The 21,437-nt window shown below is 39.5% G+C and overlaps 1 protein-coding gene across 1 annotated transcript; it reads left to right on the top strand.

The window, feature by feature from the left end:
• Positions 1-4,525: 4,525 nt before the first annotated feature.
• Positions 4,526-21,169, top strand: LOC130170212 (integrin alpha-2-like). The gene is made up of 30 exons (XM_056377400.1): positions 4,526-4,676; positions 5,881-6,004; positions 7,148-7,257; positions 7,457-7,548; positions 7,811-7,925; positions 8,460-8,587; positions 8,741-8,889; positions 9,238-9,382; positions 9,704-9,869; positions 10,106-10,182; positions 10,648-10,786; positions 12,706-12,851; positions 12,943-13,086; positions 13,218-13,421; positions 13,518-13,648; positions 13,746-13,909; positions 14,282-14,433; positions 14,579-14,689; positions 15,009-15,094; positions 16,469-16,610; positions 16,936-17,019; positions 17,138-17,214; positions 17,317-17,400; positions 17,505-17,607; positions 17,703-17,813; positions 17,977-18,087; positions 18,460-18,573; positions 18,704-18,793; positions 19,099-19,215; positions 19,618-21,169. Exons 1-30 carry the CDS (start codon positions 4,631-4,633, stop codon positions 19,705-19,707), a joined length of 3,552 nt encoding a protein of 1,183 aa, XP_056233375.1. The 5' UTR covers positions 4,526-4,630; the 3' UTR covers positions 19,708-21,169.
• The last annotated feature ends 268 nt before the right edge of the window (positions 21,170-21,437 follow it).

Raw genomic sequence — 21,437 nt, 5'->3', positions numbered from 1 at the left:
GAAGTGCAAGCCACACCAGAGCAGCCCAATACTTTATATGATCGGTTTCAGCTGAGAAAAAGCACATGAAGTCAGTCTGTTGTAACAGCTATGGACTGATTGAAAACAGGATGGTGAGCAGCTCTGTTTTTCTCTGCCTTTGTTTTCTCAAAGAGACCAAACATTAAAAATGACAACCTCAGGCTCTCAAGTATGCCTCTCTTACTCTCTTACAACCACATCCTTATATTAACCGTCACACTTTTGTTTTTTTAAGGCCCTACAAGCTTTCTGCAGTTCATGCAAGACATTGTCCACTTAAGAAAAGATAAGGAAGTTCTTTGTCATGTCAGAAATTTGTTACGTGTGTGCAGAATGGCCTTGGAAATGCTTAGTAGCTTCCTTAGTTGAGGAAAATGTAATACCCTGCCATTCTTTCAACCTCAATGCCACACCACAGATATTTTTCATGCCACAATGAAACTCTTCTATTGTGCTCTGTAACTCTCAGCACCAGATGGACTGTGTCTTGAAATTGTAGGACGTTTGAGTTACATTTAAGAATATTGCATTTAGTCGATTTTCATGTCTGTCAGGCGTGCGGTTTACTGAGGCGTCATGGTGACCCAGTGATGTAATACGCATGGTGTTTCACCACTACAATCCTGGCTTGAGCCTTGTTGGGGACGTTTGTTGCGTGTCACCAGTGCGGTCACACTGAGTGTCATGGAACACCACTTGAAGCAAGGTAGCACACTTTAATGTGGTTGTCCCATCATATTTGAAATGTAAGATATCCTCATTGTACTTTAGACTAAAATGCCTTGCAGTGAGCTTTAGTAAATAGTTAACATCTGCCAGTTGTTACTACTGTTGACGAAAGACCATTTTTCTACTATTAAGGAAACCTCTCCCACCAGTCTTTGTCCAGTTTATTGCCAACAAGTAGTTGTGGCACTTATCTAGACTGAAGTTTTCTCATTGCATGCTGAACTTGTGTGTATGTGTCATCCGGAAGGCTGTTTGTCAGGCGCGTTGCACAAGGTTGATATCTTAATCTACAAACCACTGGATGTCAGTCCATGACTTGCAAGAAGATAATTCACCCTCTTGCTCACATCTACAAAAAGAAAAGTGCACCCATCATTTCTTGTGCCTCTAGTTAGGATTGTTAGAATGATCTGAAGCCAGGGAATGTACCTGTGCAAGTCCAACAGAGCCTCTGCACAGGTTGAAATAAAGTCTTTGGTCATGTGACATTATGGCAACTTCACCCACAAGTTGCATTTCCACTGTGTCTGCGTGCAGTCATTGACTCGTGAGCCCCTCTGAGCCTGCTGGATGTGACTGTCTGGCTCACAATGCAACAGGGCAAATCAGGGCCTTAGATTCCCATTGGTCAGCAGATGGGTGTGAAAGAGGGATTAGTTCCATGCTACAATCCACTCAGCCAGAAGTTTGTGTGTGTGTGTTTCTGTATTCATGTCTCCATTATACTCTATAATGTGGTTTTTAAACGTACTCATCAGTAACAAAAGCACTGAAAGAGCAATATCTTTCTTTCATTTGTCTGAACGCTACAGTGACAAAATCTGTGACTCTGAATCACTGAATATTTTTATACACACACACAAATACTACTAATGGTGATATGGAACCTAAGACACATGATGTGTTTCCGAACCCTTTCCTCACATCAGAAAGGCAACAACAATGACTTTGGTTCAGTAAAATCAAATAAACTTTGTTTTATTATTTTTGATGTGATATTTTAATAGAAGCGGTGACTCATGCTGGAACGAACAAAGAGAGGACAACAACATAGATATCTGCTATGTGGCTTGTTTTGTAGGGTTAGGGTGAAGTCAGTTAGCTTGGGGTTAGCTACTTCAGTTTGTGTTTGTTTGTGCCAGAGACGTGATGATTCAACTCTGTGACAACTCTTGAGGTTGCAGCTTATGGGGAAGATGTATTGCATAGAGAAACAAACTTACACCAAACACCACACACTGCTAACGTCGCAATAAACACTTTTAGTCCTAGCTCTCTTGCAGACAGTAGTTCTATGAGAACTGTTGACAGCGTGCTTTGTGGATCATCCACACAAACAGGCACAAAAAAAATATATATATATGTTGCTGTTTAATCCTTTAGATGTAATTTTTCAATTCTGTTAGCAACACAAAAAATGGTATTGCCCTGGAGTAGTGGCAGAAATCTCAGAAATGTGAAGATATAGTAAAAACAATCTGCATGGCTCAATGTCCTGAGGGGCCAGGACCTTTTATGATATGACTGTTTAAAATAAACAGTAAGTAAAAAAGACAAAGGCTTATCGTGTTTTTTTTTAAATGGTCTCCAAACTTCCAGACTAACTTCAAATGATTCATTTTCCTCCTCAGTGGGGATTTTCTAATGACGTGCCCACATCGCTCCATTATTCAGGGGCCTGACAGGAAAACACACCTCAGACTTTGCTGTTTCGAGATCCTTCCTTAGATTGTTCAAGATGATTTCACCGAGTACGCTGCCGAGTAGTAACTCTCCACACTTTTGTCAGTGAATTGATGTGTACAGATGAAGGAATGCAGTGTCTTGTTAAAAGAAGAGGACTTAAACAAATGTAGTTTCTCTGTGTAACATCAGTACTGAGTGAGATTCATCTCACAAGCCATTACCCTTTTCACATCTTTGGTTTCTAAAAGTAAATCTTGTCAACACAAATGTCAAAAAATAGAGACAGACTATTCTTTTCCAGGAACTTCCCTGCATTACTACCATACAAATGCTCCAACTTCTTTCAAGGTGCTCTGTCTCACCGGATGACTTATACACGAATCATGACTTCTCAAACAGAGGAGTGGGCGAAGGGACTCAGCGGCTGAATAAGGTTGTGCATTGTTTCTTCCAGACCACCCGAAAAACAGTGAATCAACTTTACTGAAACACATAGCTGAGGGTTGTGAGTCTGTGGTTTACCTGCTTCCCCAAAGACCACAGTGTATCTGGAATTCTGAGGTCTGATAACTGATCATTAACTGCTTAATTACATTTCAGCCCCTAAGGTATAAAACTTTATTTGTAGGTTCTGAACAAGGTTTGCATTTGCCTCATGACTGCTCGCACTGCTTGTATTAAATGCAGGCGTTCCCAGGCTGATATTGAAGATAAGTTAAAGGCTTCAATGACTTTTATTGCGGTTGGTAATATGAAAGCCTAACATCTGGCAACTTATAGGACTCGCCCCTGTGATTTAAGATTTGGTGTGAGCTAAATGGAAGGGTGGAGATAGCAAATGATGATCAGCTCATCTTTGTTGTTAGACAGTAAGTTAATTGGCCTTAGCTGGTTAGATCACTGGCAGGTTTGCCAGGCAGGATAAATCTGGGATGGGGCTTGTGCCTCCCTCATTACCGCCACTCAGACGCTCTTGAGCAAGGCTTTTTACTCTCAACTCCTCACTGGCCAACGGATCAGACTGGGTTGCTTTCAGGTGTAACTGAGAGGTTGAGATGCTGACTTTCACTCCCTTGTATGTGTCAAGCTCAGAAAACACTGGATCCTACATTTCCCATAATGCAACTAAGAACTTTTTTTTTTTTTTAATTGACCCTCCATGCTCAAAAAATGCATCTTTCAAATTCCACAACCCCCAGCTCACAATGCAGGCTTTCTGTGGAAATCTGTGGCAGAGAAGATATCATCGGGGTTATTTTCCGAGACTTCCTCTAGCGCCACAGAGGACAGAGGCTGAGTCATACGTCCACCGACCACGACACTCATGTTTATTTGTAAAATCAGCAAGATCCCTTTAATAACTCACTAAGCGATATGACATCAGAGGATGCAATCCGCATGGATACTGAGAAACACCCACAAGCTATGATGTCCTTTCCAAATCAGAATTTCTTTGTCATTGAAAATTAAAGCTTTCAACCCCTCGCATGTCTTTTAAAGTCTCTTAAACATTTTCCAATGAAAGGTCTTACATCACTGTTTTCCTGTAAAGGAAAACAAATACTTATGTCATTTTTCAAAGATATCTCATAATAGACCTTCTATTGTTTGGGCTTCAGTTTATAGGTTCTTGATATTCTACATGTCATATGAATGAAATTACAGGGTTCAGGGAGTTGGGAGCTGACAAGTCTCAAACTGATAACTCTTAATTGATGATGTATATATATTTTATATGACTGTTGATTTGAGTGTTGTTTTGTCCACTTAAGATGTGGCACTGGAATGACAATTCAGAGATTTCAATGAAGGCTGATGGGTGTGGACTTGTTTTTTTCTAACATTTGCTTCTACTCGAACTAAGAGTTTAAATTTATATTAAGGGTTTCAACTTTTATCTATACATTCATCTATCTGAGGCTCCTTTTTCTGATCTCCTGCCTGCCCATAACTGGATTTTGTACGTGCCCGAACTTCCTTTTCCCCCAGTCAGATTTTACTACAGGATGCACTTCACATCCTTTGATAAAACTTGGGTCAAAGTTTGCATCGGCAGGTAAGAGGAAGAGCACAACTCCTAATATAGACCGTCTGTCCGGTGCGTCATCGCTGACTCGAGCTGCAGCCACAACTTTGTCAAGTGCGGCGGCTTCATTTAGACTAATCACCACATACAAATGGAATAAAGTCGACGATGGAGTTCTTCTGGGGGAATATCTTCTTCATTATAATAGTCATTAGTAAGTACCGAACTTCTTATTTGGACTTTGAACTTGTTATTTTCACCATTAGCCTCGCGACGCTGTCTTCTCACCCTGAGAGTTAAGAGATTCAAAGTATCTAGCGACGGGTTTATATCGTTTTCATAACACTGGCGTAGGCAAGGATTATTAAAGTCAATCGTTACAGCCCACAGAAAGTGACTGTAACATGTTTTTCATGCACTTTAAACACTAATGAAGCTCAATATGAATTTACTTAATGCATCTGTATGGTAGTGTTTTTGTTTTGCAATATTTCACATCGTCCTGCAGGTTTTTCTTCATCTGTTCTCAAATGTAATCAGCCCACATGGATTAAATAAGAGCAGATTTGTAGTTTTTGCTGTTTGTTATGTAGCTCATAGTGGAGAAAAGTTACAAAAGAAATTGTGTTGCTTGCAGTCTATGGTTGCTTGGTGTCTCCTCTGTATAAACAGTGGAAGCTTTCAAGCAGCAGCCAGACAGAGACTTTTGATCATTCTCTCATATGCACATAGTTCCTATTTGTGAAATGAGAGGAAATATTGATATGTTATGGGGCCCCAAGAGGAGGCAAAGTGCTACTTTGTTCTGCAGGTAAACAGGCGTGGCAGGAGGCTGTGCTGGAGAAGGTCTCCTGAGTCCAGTAGCCATCCACATTCTTCTGCCTGCTTATTGAGGGGAAGGCAGGCTGCTAGCAGAGCTCTCTGCCTGTTTGGGCTTGTGGGCTCAATATTGTAGAAAGACTCGCTGGTAGAGGACCAAATTCCATGTCCTGAGGGGGTTCAGAGAGCTGTGCGTGAAGATGGATTGTATCTATAGAGAATTATTCCATAATGAGCAATGTCCATTACGCAATCTTTAACACTCCATAAATACTATGACCATCATGTGTTGCAAAGCTTTTTTAGTGTGGTACCTTGCCATGATGAGTCAAGCTGATGTGGTTTTTAAAAGGATTCAGCCTCTGTGTAAACACGAAAGAGGAAGTCATTGTGGCTGAAACCACTGCTTCAGAAAAAATAATGAATATATTTTGGTTTGAACATTTACAAACCCAAAAATGTAAAATAATGATAATATACAGCGATTGGTAACTGACGGTGTGATTGTTCCGGGTAAAGAGAATTATATGATGTTGTTAAGATGCCGTTATAAACTATCAGTGTCACTGTCATCTAACCTCAGCTTTGTCCTCCACCAGCTGACAGAGTCTGGCATTCACAGTCCTTCAACGTCGGCACTGCAGGTGCCAAGATTTTCAGTGGTCCAGCGGTGGAAGAGTTTGGCTACACAGTCCTACAAACGACAAACCATGAAGGCAAATGGTACGATTGGCAAATAGTCTTCTTCAATGTAGGGACGGTACTTTAATCATGGTGTCTGTTGCTACAATCCGATGACGAGGTCAGAGTTTGGTGTGCACTGGAATGCACTGCTTCTAATGCAGTGACAGTAAATGTGTACTTGATCATGAAGGTAGTGTCACAGTGTGCAGAGTTGTTTTCATGCCTACAGATACCAAAACGTTGCTGCTGACTCCTCCTCATGCACCCTTGAGGTTGACATTTGTGGTTTTTTAGTTACCATGCCTATGTTAGCATTTACTGTGTGTCCAAGCGCTAGTGTACCTAAGTAAAGCCTCACAGAGCATGGCTGTAGACTTGTAGTCTTATTCTTAAACAAGTTCTCTTTCCTCTTATCTACAAGACAGTGACAAAATGTTTTTATTTCTACTTCCAACTGATAAGTATAGCGAGAGTAATACTGTCTGAAAACATCTAATTTGTCTAACTCTGCTGACTAGTTGATGTTGCAAAGCACCATCCTGGGTAAACTCCTGCAATGCTGTAGAAACTGTAGTCTCAAAAACCCTAAGTGTGTCACAAACAATCCATGTTTAAAGTGTCTTGCGTTTTCCCTTACTCATTTGTAACATTTAGTTAAACAGTAACTGAACTCCTCGGCGATGTCTGCATGTTGCACACTCTGAGTCACAGTCTCGTAGAGTAACTCACGTCTGGAGGAGTGCCCCTTTGCGTAACTGGGGGAGGTGTACAGTATCTGATAGAGCCCTCTAACTGTACTGTGTATTCCACAGTACCATCCATCAGAAAGGAATACTGACAAATCTTGTTTTCCATCGACATCAGCTACAACATCAGCCAGTAGCATGTGAATGTTGTGATGTGGGGATAATGTGGTTATTTTCTGTGTTAGCCTGTAGAATCTTGTTTGATTTTTCTTTAGAGGTTCAAAGAATGATATGACGGACTTGTTGGTACATTCTCAGAACAAGACTACACAGACTTAAAATGATACAGGCTGATATGACATGCACATGTAGTAGTGAAATGAGTGTTAAAATCTTTGCCATAACTTACTCACTGTGCACAAAAACATTGAGACATGCCTCTCGTGCTGGGTGTTTATGAGAGTGAGGAAGAGATGGATATTGTTGTCCTCTGCAGGCTCCTGGTTGGCGCTCCATGGAGTGGTTTCAATAGAAACAAGAAGGGGGATGTTTACAAGTGTCAAGTCACAGGGTCAAGAAACAGCTGCGACAAGCTCAATCTGCAAGGTGAGGTTTTTGTGTTTTGCTGTTTAACTTTTGACCTCTCTACCTCTCTGACATTGTCCATGTACTTCAAGAAGCCTAAACACAACTGAAAAGATGTGTTTTATTCATACTTTGAGCTTTAATTGCACACATTGTATAAATTCCAGATTTAATAACTACAAAATGAACTTTAATGTTGTCTTTGCTACTTTATTTACAGATTCTGTCAGTATTCCAGATGTTAGAAACCTTGACGATAAGATGTGCCTGGGTTTGACTCTTACTCGGATGCCTGCAGTCAGCGGTTTGATGGTAGGCTGAGTGCTGCAGGAAGTACAGTATGTGCTTTAAATTAGCTGCTGCAACAGGAAGTAGTCCCAGGCTATTAGGGTCCTAAATATATAAGCTGATGTTGCAGGTTTCACTATGTCGTTATTTCCTACCAAAAGCATTTTAATATGAGTTAAGTCAAATTTACAACTATTAAACACAGACATAAGAGCTTTCTGTGAGTTTTTAAAGGCAGTGACATCAATGCGTCTCTTCTCTCTTGTTCTGTGGTCATCTAATACAGACGTGTGGTCCTCTCTGGGGACAGCTGTGTGGCACTCAGGACTTCCACCCTGGAATATGTGCAAAAATGAGCCCCCTCTTTAAGCCTCAACCTGCTTTCTCTCCTGCCATCCAGAGTAAGAGGTTTTTATGTGATTGTTGATGTTTTAATTTGTACAGCGTTAAGTATCTAATCTGCTTCCTTTAAAGGCACGTGTCAGTTAATGTCAGAAGTGCAGCACAGTGACATGCAGTCTGAGTTAAAGAATTTGAAAACTGTTCCTTCAGGTACAAGCGAGCGTGACATCATTATTATTATTATTTTTGTCTGTGGGGTCAACAGCATCCACTACTCTCAAACTCTGAAAGTCAGAGCTTTAAATCCACCCACAAGAAAGTGTCTCTGCTTGCAGCTGTTAAAACACATTACACATTATATAATATTAACAAATAAAGAAAGGCCACTAATGGTTAACTGGGATATATTACCAGCCTCAGGCAAGTTTAAAGTCTGCAAAATGTATTGCTCTACTGTATCGGCATGCACTGAAACCAGTGGCTGCATGGAAGGCAGGAAAAATAACCTCAGAAAATGAATCAGCAGGAATGTAAAATGTATGGCCTCAGTTCGATTTGTCACAGCTGTGCCCCTTCTTGTGATGTTTTTATAGCATGTGGAGGGCCTATGGACATTGTGATTGTTTTGGACGGATCCAACAGCATTTATCCCTGGGAACCAATGAACCATTTCCTCCAGAAACTAATACCTGCACTCGACATCGGGCCCAAAAACACACAGGTAACGTCACGTCTCATGTGCCATAACAGGAAACTTATGCAGAGATAAATGAGAGGATAATCTTGATTCTTAATTTAACCGGTTACCTTATTGTTTTGTGGTCATTAATGACAGCTTTCTGCGCTTTATCACACAAATTTTTTACCATGCCAGGTCAGTGTCATTCAGTACGCCGTTGATCCCAAGTTTGAATTCATGCTGAACCAGTATAAAAACAAAGAAGACGTGATCAGTGCAGTGTCCAGAATCACACAAGTGTATGGTCACTCTACAAATACCTTCAAGGCGATCCAATATGCCAGGTTGGTGGTGCAGCATTACCGACTTTTATACATATGCATATACTGCATCTATAAATGTTTTTATTTATTTGTGTGTTTGTTTGCTTGTTTATCTTCTTATTATTTGATTTTTTTTTTGATTGTCTGGTTTTCTGTTTTATTATCACCTGACTGGGTCTAGTTTTCTTTCACTTGTAAACTAAAAAACTGCATTTTAACAATTAATTTTAAATTCATTTTTGCAGCCATACCATTATCTTTCTATTAAAAGAAATGTATTTGTGGCATAGTCCCTCTTTTATCACTTATTTATTTAAAAGAACATTTAAAAGTGAGCTCAGAAGTGAGACTTGTGTGTTCTCTTTTCAGTAAGCAGGGTTTCGATCGAGGCGGCCGACCGGGCGCTGCCAAGGTGATGGTGGTCGTCACTGATGGAGAGTCTCACGACGTATCCATCAGAGATAAAGTCATCGCAGAGTGTGAGAGCAAAGGCATCACCCGCTTTGGTATCGCTGTAAGTGAGGATCTGGCATTGTGACACCTCATTACTCTCATCATGTCATATATACACAGTAGTCGTAATGGTGTTTTTAAGAATGTGTGTGTGTGTGTGTTTTGTTTTTATGATAATATCTGCAACCATTTTTAGATAAAGCAGTTTGAGCTTTATAGATTTGAGCCCCACTCCTGTTTTTCATCACCATATTTCAGTATGATGACTGTAAAACTGTGAGACCAAAAGCTTATGTTTGCATACAATTATTTTTCTTGTGTGTGTGTGTTATTACCTACCACTCACTCTTTCTTTTTTTCTGTTTCCTCCTTTTTTTCTTAGGTCTTGGGTTATTACATTAGAAACAACATCGACACAGAAAACCTAATCAAAGAAATCAAATCCATCGCCAGTTTACCCACAGAGAAATACTTCTTCAATGTGTCTGAAGAAGCGGCTCTCTCCACCATCGCTGGAACACTGGGGGATCGCATCTTCAACATTGAGGGTGCATATTATTTCTTCATCCTTCCTGTTGTTGAACTTACTATACCATGTGTAATTTACTTGACACCGCATGATGATTCATATCCTCTTCAAAGAATCTCATCCGGGCTTGTCCCAGCGTGTCTGTCACAGTTGAAGATTCCAAGGGAGGATGAAAAGAAAATCCCTTTGTCTGATTCTTGCTCTGCTCCTTCTCTTTCTGATCCTGGTGTTTTCCTGATGGTGTGTTCTCACAAGGCACTGGAAAGGGGGGTGACAACTTCAAAATGGAGATGTCCCAGGTCGGATTCAGCGCCCACTACTCCAGCCAGCAGGTACAGATCGCCGCCTTGTACGCTTCTGAAAGCTTCTCTATCAGTTGTGGGAAAACACTGATACATTCACCAGATATTGTTGAGTGTGAACGCTCCACATACAGACGTATACGCCACTGGCCACCAGTTTTTGACGTTAATGCTGTAAAAATATATAATAATAACAAAATACTATTAAGTAAAGATTCTTGATGACAGTTATAGAAACACCATTTGTGACCACGGTTTGAAGTGACAAAAAAGCTTATATATAGCTATACCAACCTACCATTCTCACTGACAGGAAATAGGAAGCTGCATTTATCTACAGTCATCTGACGTGATCTTAAAGAGTTCCCTTTACCAACATTTATGGTGGTTTTTCTGGGAGACTAAGTATAATAACTTGAAACCACCGAGAAAGTTGAGACTTTCATCTACAGCAGTATGTCTATGGTTTCTGCTGATTGGTCTTTGCTCTTGAAGGATGTGATGATGCTGGGAGCAGTGGGAGCCTACTCTTGGAGCGGGACGGTCCTCCATCAAACAGGGTCAAAGGTTGACATACTCCCTTTCTCAGCCTTTGAGGAGATTCTTCAAGACAGAAACCACAGCTCATTACTGGGTAGGCATTTACACTTTACTCTATCATAAGTTTTCATAATGTAGCTTGTGATGTGAATGTAAATACCGCAGCCTCAGTGGAGGTCTTCACGTTCTGGGCAACAGAGGCTGTCTCAGCATGAATGTGCAGGTGTGGTAAAAATTTGCGGTGTTTTCGAGCGGAAACTGGTTTGTGAAATTGCCAAATTCTCAGCCAACCACGTCTTTCAGCATTTAGTGTTCCATGAAGTGGAAGATCATAGAAAAAATAAATCTATAATGGACATTCTTATAGACACATTAATTTTTACTTTGCAGTAGAGGCTACAGGATTAAAGCCAAAATAGTTTCCTTTGTCCTAATTTGAAATTTGGAAATCAATCTTCCTCTTTTGACTTTTCTACATTTTCAGTGCTTTTAACGTTGTTAAATGCATACATACCCAGACCATATCTGCCCTTTCCTGTATTGTTTACATACAGCTGAACATCCATGATTGTACCCGTGGCGATTGTTAGAATAATTGTGTTGAAACTGCAGTTAATATTAATTTAGATATGTCTTTAAGAGAAATCCATAATAATTCTATTATAAATATTTTGTAAGGCAAAAATACCACATGTTTACCATAGAATTTATGCAATGATTTGGTCTTTGAAGCTGTGTTACAAGGGCTGGTCTAAGTAAAGTGGTGGAAGAAATATTGAGATTGTGTGTATAGGATTCAGGGGGATGTATTGGCAGAAATGGAATATAATATACATAATTATGTTTTCATTAGTGTATAATCACCTGTGTTTTCGCTAGCTTAGAATGAGCGCTGCATATCTACATAGGAGAGCATGGCATGTTGCACCGCCATGTTTCTACAGAAACCCAGAATGGACAAACCAAACACTGGCTCTGGGCCTTTTGCATTTTTTACGTTACCTAAAGGCCACCGTCGGTTCCCTTGCTCCCTGCTTGGAAAGGGAGGGGTGACGGGAGGGGTTTCCGTTGGTTGCAAGCTGCAGTCTCACTGCTAGCTGCCTCTAAATCTTATACACTGGTCCTTTAAGTAAAAGTAGCAATACTACAGTGTATATACTATGGTACAATTAGGTCCTGCATGCAAAATATTACTTCAGTTAAAGTACACGAGTGTGTCGGAGTCAAACAGTTACTTAAAAGTAAAAGTACTAAGTGAACTACAGATACTTATAAACAGCATATTCATGTTGAAGCTTGTAGAGCAGTACGTAGTTGTATGTAGTATTGCGTCATATTTTATTGGGATAATCATATACTGTATTTTGCATGAGAACTCCTGAAACCCCTGCACACCCATAATCCATTGACACAGGTTTTTTCACTTGTGTTGCCTAACAAGACGTCTTCTCAGGACAGCTTTTGTTGATTTTGTCGTACCTGCTGAGGCAGGACAACCCTATCAGGGTTTCCAATCAAAGGTAGTGCAAATAACCAACCCAAATACAAATGAATGCATGTTTCCATTCACTGCCGCTGAATAATAGGAGTTGATTCAAGATAAACAGCTGATGGCACTAATTCTTCTGTCAGGTGCCATTACAGTATAAGTATTGCAGAAGAAGAGGATGAAACCATATGGAAATATGGCATTTATCTACATAGAGTTCAGTGAAATCACTTGTTTCCAACCAACTTATGCTTGATTAGAGGTTTAATTAGCCAGAGTAACTGAAAACTGTTGTGTAAGTGTGCAGAGCCTGTAATTTGCAGAGTAACAAGTAATTATACCTTTCAAATTAATATAGTGGTGTTAACAGGAAAACATTTCCCTCTGAAATGTAGCAAAGTAACACGAAATACTTCAAAATTGTTTTTAAGTACAGTACTTAGTAAATATACTTAGTTACAATCCATCACTGTTCAAGTAATAAGATGTCAGCTAGTAAATGTGTTACCTGTGGGCATTTCCAGGTTACTCCGTCACCACGCTGAACGATGGCTCTACACTATACTTTGTGGCGGGTGCACCTCGCTCCAACCACTCTGGACAAGTAATCGTCTACACTGTCAACGCTCGGAAGCAATCTGCTATCATAGACTCAGAAAGAGGGAAACAGGTACTGACGCTGGAGGATATGCTGTTCACATTGAGCCAACTGTATACATGCGGTGTCGTCATTAATTAACAGCTGGCAATTGTTGTCCTAGATAGGGTCATACTTTGGAAGCGTCTTGTGCTCCCTGGACGTGGACAAAGACGGGGTGACAGACCTCCTACTGGTTGGTGCGCCCATGTTCATGAGCGAGCTAAAGAGAGAGGAAGGCAGGGTCTATCTCTTCTCCGTCACCAAGGTAAAAATGAGTATAAGCCCTCAGTTTGTCTAGTAGATGACGTGGATTTCATTTATTGTTAAGCTTAAAGGAGCTGTAGCGTGACGTTTAGCCCTGCCAAGCTCAGACTTTCTCTGTCTTACCATTTGAAGGGTATACTGAACGAGCAGGGGTTCCTCAATGGCCCACCCCCGACTGAAAACGCACGATTCGGGATGGCTATCTCTGCCATTCCTGACCTGGACCTTGATGGTTACAACGATATTGTAGTTGGAGCGCCACTAGAGGACAAACAAAAAGGCGTCATTTACATCTACAATGGAGAGAAGAAGACTTTAAACAAAGAGTTCTCACAGGTACGGAGAGAAACCGTTGATGAATGAATTCAAATTAATGTTTGTCTTTCATATGACACATACTCTATATCACATTTGGTTAATTTAACTTTTCAGAGAATCCTTGGCTCCAAACTGGATTCTCAGTTGCAGTATTTTGGAAGGTCCCTAGATAGCTTCAAAGATCTGAATGATGATACACTCCCAGACATCTCAGTTGGTGCCTATGGCAAAGTGGTGCAGCTCTGGTGAGTCAATCCAGCACAATATGTGGAAACATTGATGAACCCATTATGTTGGAACTTGCAAGGCTGATGATATTTTGAAATTACACATGTTTTTCAGGTCCCGAGGTGTGGCATATGTCACAGCCAAGGCTTCTTTCAACCCCAATAAAATCAACATCTTCAACAAACCCTGTGACATAAACGGGCGAAAGCTTTCATGTTTCAACACCAACCTCTGTTTCAGTGCTGAATTCAGGCCTAAGAATCCTGTTGGACCCATCGGTAAATCAGATCGCCTGTTAGGCTTCTCAAGAATATGTAGACTCCTTTTACTTAAAGTAATAGTTCAGTATTTTTGGAAAACATTTTGTGAATTTGTGACCAGAGTGAGACTGGCTGTTTCCTTTATGCTAAGCTAAGCTAACTAGCTGCTGGCTGTAACATTGTATTTTTGAGTACAGACATGAAAGTGGTATCTAACTTCTTATCTAACTCTAACAAATGTGAATAAGCCTATTTCCCAAAATGGAAACTATTGCTGAAAGACATTCAAATCCCAACTTAATCATTTTCAAGAAAAAAAATCCCCAAAAAACGATTGCACTCAGATGTCAAAGTGTGTATGCATATACAGTCTTCCTTACTTTCTTTCAGATATATCCTACACTTTGACTCTGGATGCCGACTTACAGGCTTCACGAGTGACGTCAAGAGGAATGTTTACAAAAAACAATGAGCGCTTCCTCACAGAAAAGGCAAAAATATCATCTACACCCCTGTGTAGAGACTACCAGGTTTATGTTCAGGTAATGTTCAGGCATCATTGACTGTTTTCATGTGAGCACCTTTATAAGGCTTGTGTATATATTACTATTACTTTTTGTCTAAAAAAGACATAAAGTATTTTTGATAATTATCTCCTCATTTGTCCATATATGATGTCTTAAACAGGAGACTCCAGACTTTGTGAATTCCCTCAGTCTGAAAGTGGAAATCGAGCAGCAGAATGCAGATGTGAATCCTGTCCTCGATAAGTTTTTTCCAAAGGCCTCGCAGTTCTTTGTAAGTGACTGATACACTACGTGAATCAGACATAGTCTTTGGTGTCCAATGATCTACAACAAACATATCCGGTGACAGAAGACTTTAAACATACTTGTTATTTTGTGTTCACGCAAGTTTTGCAGATGTACACACTACGTGGTTTCCTAAAAACAAAATTAAAGTTCACCCCATGCTGTAGTAATATAATAGGTTTCATTTATGTTATGTTTTTTCCAATTCTATAGAGATTAAAGGAGAATAGGCATGAGTTGAAAAGTTGCCTTTGAAAAGTGAAGCAGCATCTTGTGCTGAATTCGCTGCTCTGTTATTGTTTCAGATCCCCTTCACAAAAGACTGTGGCTCTGATGACGTGTGCATCAGTGACCTGGTGCTGAGAGTGAAGACAGACTCGAAGGCGTCCAGGTGAGAATCACTGACCTGTATCAAGTGTTTAGTACAATAACAAGCCTGGGCAAGATTATGTCTGTCATTTGTGAAGTGAGGATACGTGATACTTGTGCTAAAGGCCCTGAAAAGAATTTCTCAATCAGCTTTTTAATACAGTAATGGGGCCTTACAGCACAGAAAGATAAAGCTTTTGGCCAGTTAGAGCAGTTGTCTTGTTCCACATGAGAGAGTTCTGTATTTGTCTGTGTATCTGTGCTCTGCTCGCTGGTTGGAGGTGGGCACGGCTTTGTTGAGAAAAGTTATGCATGTCTGTGAAGCAAGCCGATTCTTCAAGTCCTTGAATCAGATTATTATTATTATTATTATTAGGTTGCTTATGTTGTCAGACTACTGTCGGTCAAATGTCATCAAACCACACACACACAGTCCTGATGAAGTGACTGTTAAACACTTAATAGATACAAACTAAAAATAATTCTTTCTTAATATTAATTTTAAGTGTTGCTTATTAAGTCATTAATATTTAATGTTTTAAAGAAATACTTTTTTCTGAGGCCTCTGAGAAACAGATTGTCAAATTACACAGCTTCACATATTTCTGCTGTCATGGTACACCATGTTACATATTTGTAAACAGGACTGGGTAAAAGCTCCTCTAGCAGCCTCTGGGGGGGGCTGTACTGAACTGACCTGCTGATATTACAGTACTGGTAAAATGGGCAATCCTCTATTTGATGTTGTGCCCTGGTAACTCCGAACAACCATTACACCATTTTCTATTTTCTCTGTTTTATGAGTCTGTCTTAATTGTTTATAGCTGCACAAATTAAAGTTTTCCAGTGTATACAACAACTTCATAGCCTATAAAATGGTGAGGTCAGATGTGGGAGTGAATTAACTCAGATGAAAGGATATGAACAATGACTTTACAGAGAACATTCAACACTGAAAGTGTTTTCTCACATTCATACACATTTGATCACATGTGGTTTTTTGCAGCTGCTATTGATTTTTGTTTTTGTAGACTTGGATCTTTTTGCCTATTTTTGTGTTTCTTAAACTTAAGGAAGGCCCTGCTATTCCTTTCTATATAAATACTGTGTTGAGCATTTTCAAGTGGGCCTAGATGCAGTAGTGTTCATCTGGATAACTTCACGTTTAGATACTGCATGTCTCCCCTGTATTTATAGATGATAAAGAAAAAAGAGACAGACCAACAGTCTTTTAAACAATATGAGTCAATCACCCACAGCTCACAGTAGGTCCAGGGAAAAGGTAACTTTAACCACCCCTCTGGTCAATTAGACAGTACTCATAGTTAAATCTGTGTCGTACACAGATTAAATCACATGAATGCAGAGGATAATAATCGGAGCTCTTGTGTTGCAGCTCAGCTCCCATTGTGGTCAGCGCTAACAACCGAGAACTGTCATTTGAAGTCGCCGTGAAGAACAAAAAGGAGAACGCGTACAACACTCAGGTCCTGGCCACGTTCTCCAGCAACCTCTACTACTCCTCCGTCTTTCCTCCAGTGAGTGGCTTAAAAAAAGGTTATGTTGACATGATGCTAATGTGAAAAAAAATCCTTCAACTTAATTGTCACAAAATCACACGCACGCTGAATAAATGCATCATCATCAAATCATTTAACACATTTTTAAAAAATCAATATAACCCATTTTTTCGACATTTAGTGGGGAAGAGTGTGAAGGAACATTTTCTGTTTTTCTACCTGTGCAGGTGAATAAGTGTTTGAATAACATTAAAGAGGTTTCCAGCCTTATTGTAATGCGCTGTCAGTGTAATTAACTAATGAACACAACACTTATGCACTGGTCTTATCTATAAATTGACAGACGGATGGAGTCAAGTGCAGCTCAACAGAAACACAAACTGTCGCTTGCCAGGTGGGATACCCGGCATTAAAAAAAGATGAAGAGGTAAATGCAAGAAAAAAAAACATTTTGCTACTTGTAAACTGCTTTGAAATTATTTCGTACCAGGTTCTTTGTTTGACCAGTTACAGAAGTTGATGCAAAGCATGTTATTTCATTACAGGTGAAATTTGAAATCAATTTTGAATACAGTCTCGATCAGCCGCAAAAACGAGCTCAGGTGAAATTTGAGGCCAAGAGGTATTTAAACTGAATCTAAATAGAAATTCAATGAAAAATTGTGCCTCTTAATTAAAATTATTCACATGTAACAATTTCTTTCCCTTTTTTTTTTCTTTACAGTGATGGTAAAGAGGAAAAACCTGCGGACAACAATGTGGACATATCCATTCCTGTTCAGTATGATACAGGGATCGTTTTATCCAGGTGATCTTACGTTTTGTGACTGATTTTGTTCCTGCAGTGTAAGATTGACAGTGGTTGATGGCAAATAAATTAAAATGTTACCTTTTATGGTCTCTTTGTCCTAGGCGGTCAAATATCAATTTTTACGTGGCAAATTCAACCAATCAAGTAGTAACAACGGTGAAAACTCTAGACGACATCGGCCCAGAGTTTAACTTTACAGTGAAGGTGCAGTAAATGAGTCAGTCTCTTAAAATGTCATCATGTAGTTCTCATATTCACTTTAGATTTCAATTATTTATTAAAACAAATTGTTTTTAAAGGTTTCAACAGGTAACTTCCCGGTCAGCCTCCTGTATCTGATCATCGCTCTGCCAATGACCACTGAAGGTGGAAATCCGCTCCTCTATGTGACCAAAGTGGACACACAAGCAGTGAGCAAAAAACTTTTCTGAGAAATATCCTAGTTGACACCAAATCTGCAATATAGCTTGTTACCAAACTGCTCCTAAGTCAGGGTGTGTAAAACGAGTTTTACTGTATGATTTGGACCACAGCATCTATTGCATAAATGACATGAGACTTCTCCACCTGTAGGGAGGGTCTGTCAGCTGTGATTCAAGCGGCCTGGTTGATCCTCTGAAGATCGGTGTGAAAAGCCACAAAGCGTCTTTCTCTGAGGAGAACCTCAAAGGCACGGAGACGCTGGTTAGTCACTTATTTCTCTCTTTATATACATCAAAGTGCTGAGATGTTTCTCAGATCACATCTTTCCAAGCAACATTTTTCACTTTTATCTCAGAGAAGCTGTAAGGCACAAACGTAAATCTATGTGTGTGCACACGAGGTACCTTAAGCATATTTTTCACTTTTTAATATGCAGTAATAACATGATATATTGATTGATTGATGTTTAATTTAACTTCATAGTTTCTATAGATCTTTGAATAATAAAATTAAAAACTGCATATAGAAATGTTATTTATTTTTTTGTTTTTTTTTTACAAATAATCCAGATACAGAAGACACTGTAATTTGAAATTATTGTTGTGTACTGATTTCCTTTTATTACGTATTTAGGACTGCAAGAGTGCAAAATGCAAGCATCTAAAATGCATCCTCAAAGACACTGAAGTTAAGAGTGACTACTTTGTGGAAGTTAAAACAAGGATCTGGAGCGGCACCTTTATTTCGGTAAATGTATTCAATAGGGAATTTTATAATATTGGTTGTTTTGTCTGCTTTTATTACCGTTAATTTTCTTCTGTTGCTGATTAATAAATTGCTTTTAGTGCTCTGATTTGTATAAATGTTGTTTTGACAGGCCGCCTATCAGACCACTGTGCTGACCTCCAGTGTCAATGTCGAGACCGCTGACCCCGATCTGCTTCTCATCAGCCACAAACAGCTTCCAGTAAGATCTCATTTCAACTTCTAGATTTTGTGCCTCACATTAAGACATCAACACATTTTATCTTACTTACTGGATCTCATGAGTTTACTCTGTTCTCTTACTGCAACACCATTGTTGAGCAAGAACATGTGAAAAAGCAACATGAATTTTTCTACACTAAAAAAAAGCTTGATTTTAATCTCTCTATTACAAAAGCATGACATTTTACATGTTTTTTCTCTCAAACCTATAGGGGTATAGTGTGATGTGTGAAGTGCCTGTTTAATTTTTGTTTGTCATGCCGCATCTGTCCTGCTGCTGTCCAGGTGATGCTGACGATCAGTAAACCCGGAGAGAAAGGTGATGTTCCAGTAGGAGTGATAGTTGGCAGCGCCATTGCCGGGCTGCTGCTGTTGGCTCTGGCTGTCGGACTGCTGTGGAAGGTACATGTTTGTCTAACGTCTTGGTGAAGATAATTTCAGCATGCAGGGGAGCATCAGTAAATTATTCATATATGTCCACTTCATGTCCGATTTGTAAACATGAGCATTTCACCTCTGTGAGAGAAGAGAATGAACCTGATCTGTTTTCATAGAGATGTGCAGCTTAAGAAGGAAAAACAATCTACTATGCATGCAATGCAGTGTTTTTACAGTATATATACAGTATATCTGGATATGAGAAAAATAGGCTATGTAAGTTCATTACATTAATGCTTTATAGGTATATAACTGATAACATACACTGGAAACTCTAATGTGCACATTTTTTATTGATTCTTTTTTGTATCAAATATCGTAACTGACATTACAACTGTCTCTAAACTTAATCTGTTATCTTCCTAGTTTGGGTTTTTCAAAAGAAAGTACCAGCAGCTCCAGAGGGAGGCTGATGAAGACAGGCAGAGTCATGCACATGTGGATGAAGTGCTGTGAAAACTGAAGACGAAACCGCAGCATTCTCTCTCTGCACTGGATTGTTTCCAGTGTGGATACTGGTACTTCTCACTAGTTCTTTTTAAGTGCAAGTGGACTGTAGCTCAATCACTGGAAATTGGACATTTTAATGAATGGAAACGGGCCATTTTGTAGATAACTGGAATTAGATTCTCTGTCCATTATACAGAGGATCGTTGGCAGTCTTTGGTTTGTGGACTATACATTGACTAGTCATGTTATGCACTGACTTTTAATAAATGTAAAAACTGTATTTTTTCCCTACATGACAGAACCATATACGATACTTTATTTAGGCCTTAGATGACATCATCGACTTGGATGCAAATGTTGCCATCCTGAGATTTACACTGTAAAGGCATCTTATTTCTGCATTGCCATTTGTTTAGACAAACTCTGGGCAACGTGATCGACAAATAACAGCTTCTGTCAGAGACATCGTATCATCATTTGTCAAAAGGTTGAACTTGTTGGCACACGTCAGTCTGTAGCATGAACTGCCACTGTCATCTCTGGCACTCAGGACTTTTCTTACATTTAGACTATTGATATCAGTAGTTTAAATGCAAAAAAGGAAATAATTCTTATCCTGGAGAGAGTGACATACGTCATCGCTCTGTTTCTTTGTTTGTACTGTATATACTGTAAGATAAAATTATGATTCTTTCTTATTGGGGTTTATACTGTATATGAAAAGATAAGTGGCAATACGGGCACATGGAATAGCTACCTATGCTGTTGTTATTGTTACTGTAGATATTAGTGATGTTGGAGATGTTTGAGATGTTTTTTAGTGGCACAATTTGTCAGGTGTGAATATTTTACCAGCATGTTGTTTACAGTGGCTGTTGACCATTATTCTCATAATTGAATAATTTGCTAGTTTTGCCTGTTAAATTTCAGGAAAGGGTTTTTAAAAATGCCTTCAATGGTTTCTCAGGTTCCAAACATTTGATGTTTTTAAATTGGTTGCTTTGTCCAACATATAAACATTACTGTCGTGTAACACAAAGAAAAACAGTTTGAACCAGCAAATGTTTTCAATTGCAGGTTAATTTTCTGTTAATCAACTAATTGATTCATTGACTTATTCCGTTTTAACATTGTTTATCTATTCATACATCCACAAAACCCACTGTGTTCCCCATGTGCAGGTGGTGTTCATTACAGAGGTTTGCTTACAGATCACTAAAAGCAGCAACTAAGTAAATTTACTCCTTAAACACACCCGATCTGTACCTTTGTCTCTTACAGTAGGAAGTTTGTGAAGCGTTAGATCAAGGTTGATCCTGCAGGATCTAAATGTGTATTGGCACAGCTTTGCCACAAGATGGCAGCATGATATAAATGACATGTTGGCGCTGCTCATTATTTCTCTTCTGCTCTGTTGATGACTTGAATTCCACACCACTATCAATTAATACATCATGATTATGACCCATTTTGGATTGTGTTTCTATTGTCCTTTGTCGTGTTGTGTCTCCTCTCCTCTCTCTCTCTCTGACCCTACTAGGAACCGTACTTAGACCACTCCCTTCCACGCATCAGTACAATTAAATTTCTCCCCCTTCTCACATTTTTGACTGTCATGTTCTCCCACAGTCAGGTTAGTCTGTCCCTTGACTGTTTTGGAATGTGTTTCTGAATACTTTCCCTTTGAACAAGCCAACCCCGGCGCCCAGCAGAATCTTTAGCATTCATTTCCTTGG

This window comes from Seriola aureovittata, chromosome 5 (genome assembly GCF_021018895.1).
Source record: "Seriola aureovittata isolate HTS-2021-v1 ecotype China chromosome 5, ASM2101889v1, whole genome shotgun sequence".
NCBI lineage: Eukaryota > Metazoa > Chordata > Actinopteri > Carangiformes > Carangidae > Seriola > Seriola aureovittata.
This window is presented reverse-complemented; position numbering and strand designations above follow the sequence as displayed.

Excerpts from the sequence above, each read along its gene's own strand:
- LOC130170212 (XM_056377400.1), top strand. The coding sequence starts at position 4,631 with ATGGAGTTCTTCTGGGGGAATATCTTCTTCATTATAATAGTCATTA. Across the intron at positions 13,087-13,217 it reads ATCTCTTCTCCGTCACCAAG|GGTATACTGAACGAGCAGGG; the intron begins GTAAAAATGAGT and ends TACCATTTGAAG. Across the intron at positions 17,401-17,504 it reads ACAGGGATCGTTTTATCCAG|GCGGTCAAATATCAATTTTT; the intron begins GTGATCTTACGT and ends TCTTTGTCCTAG.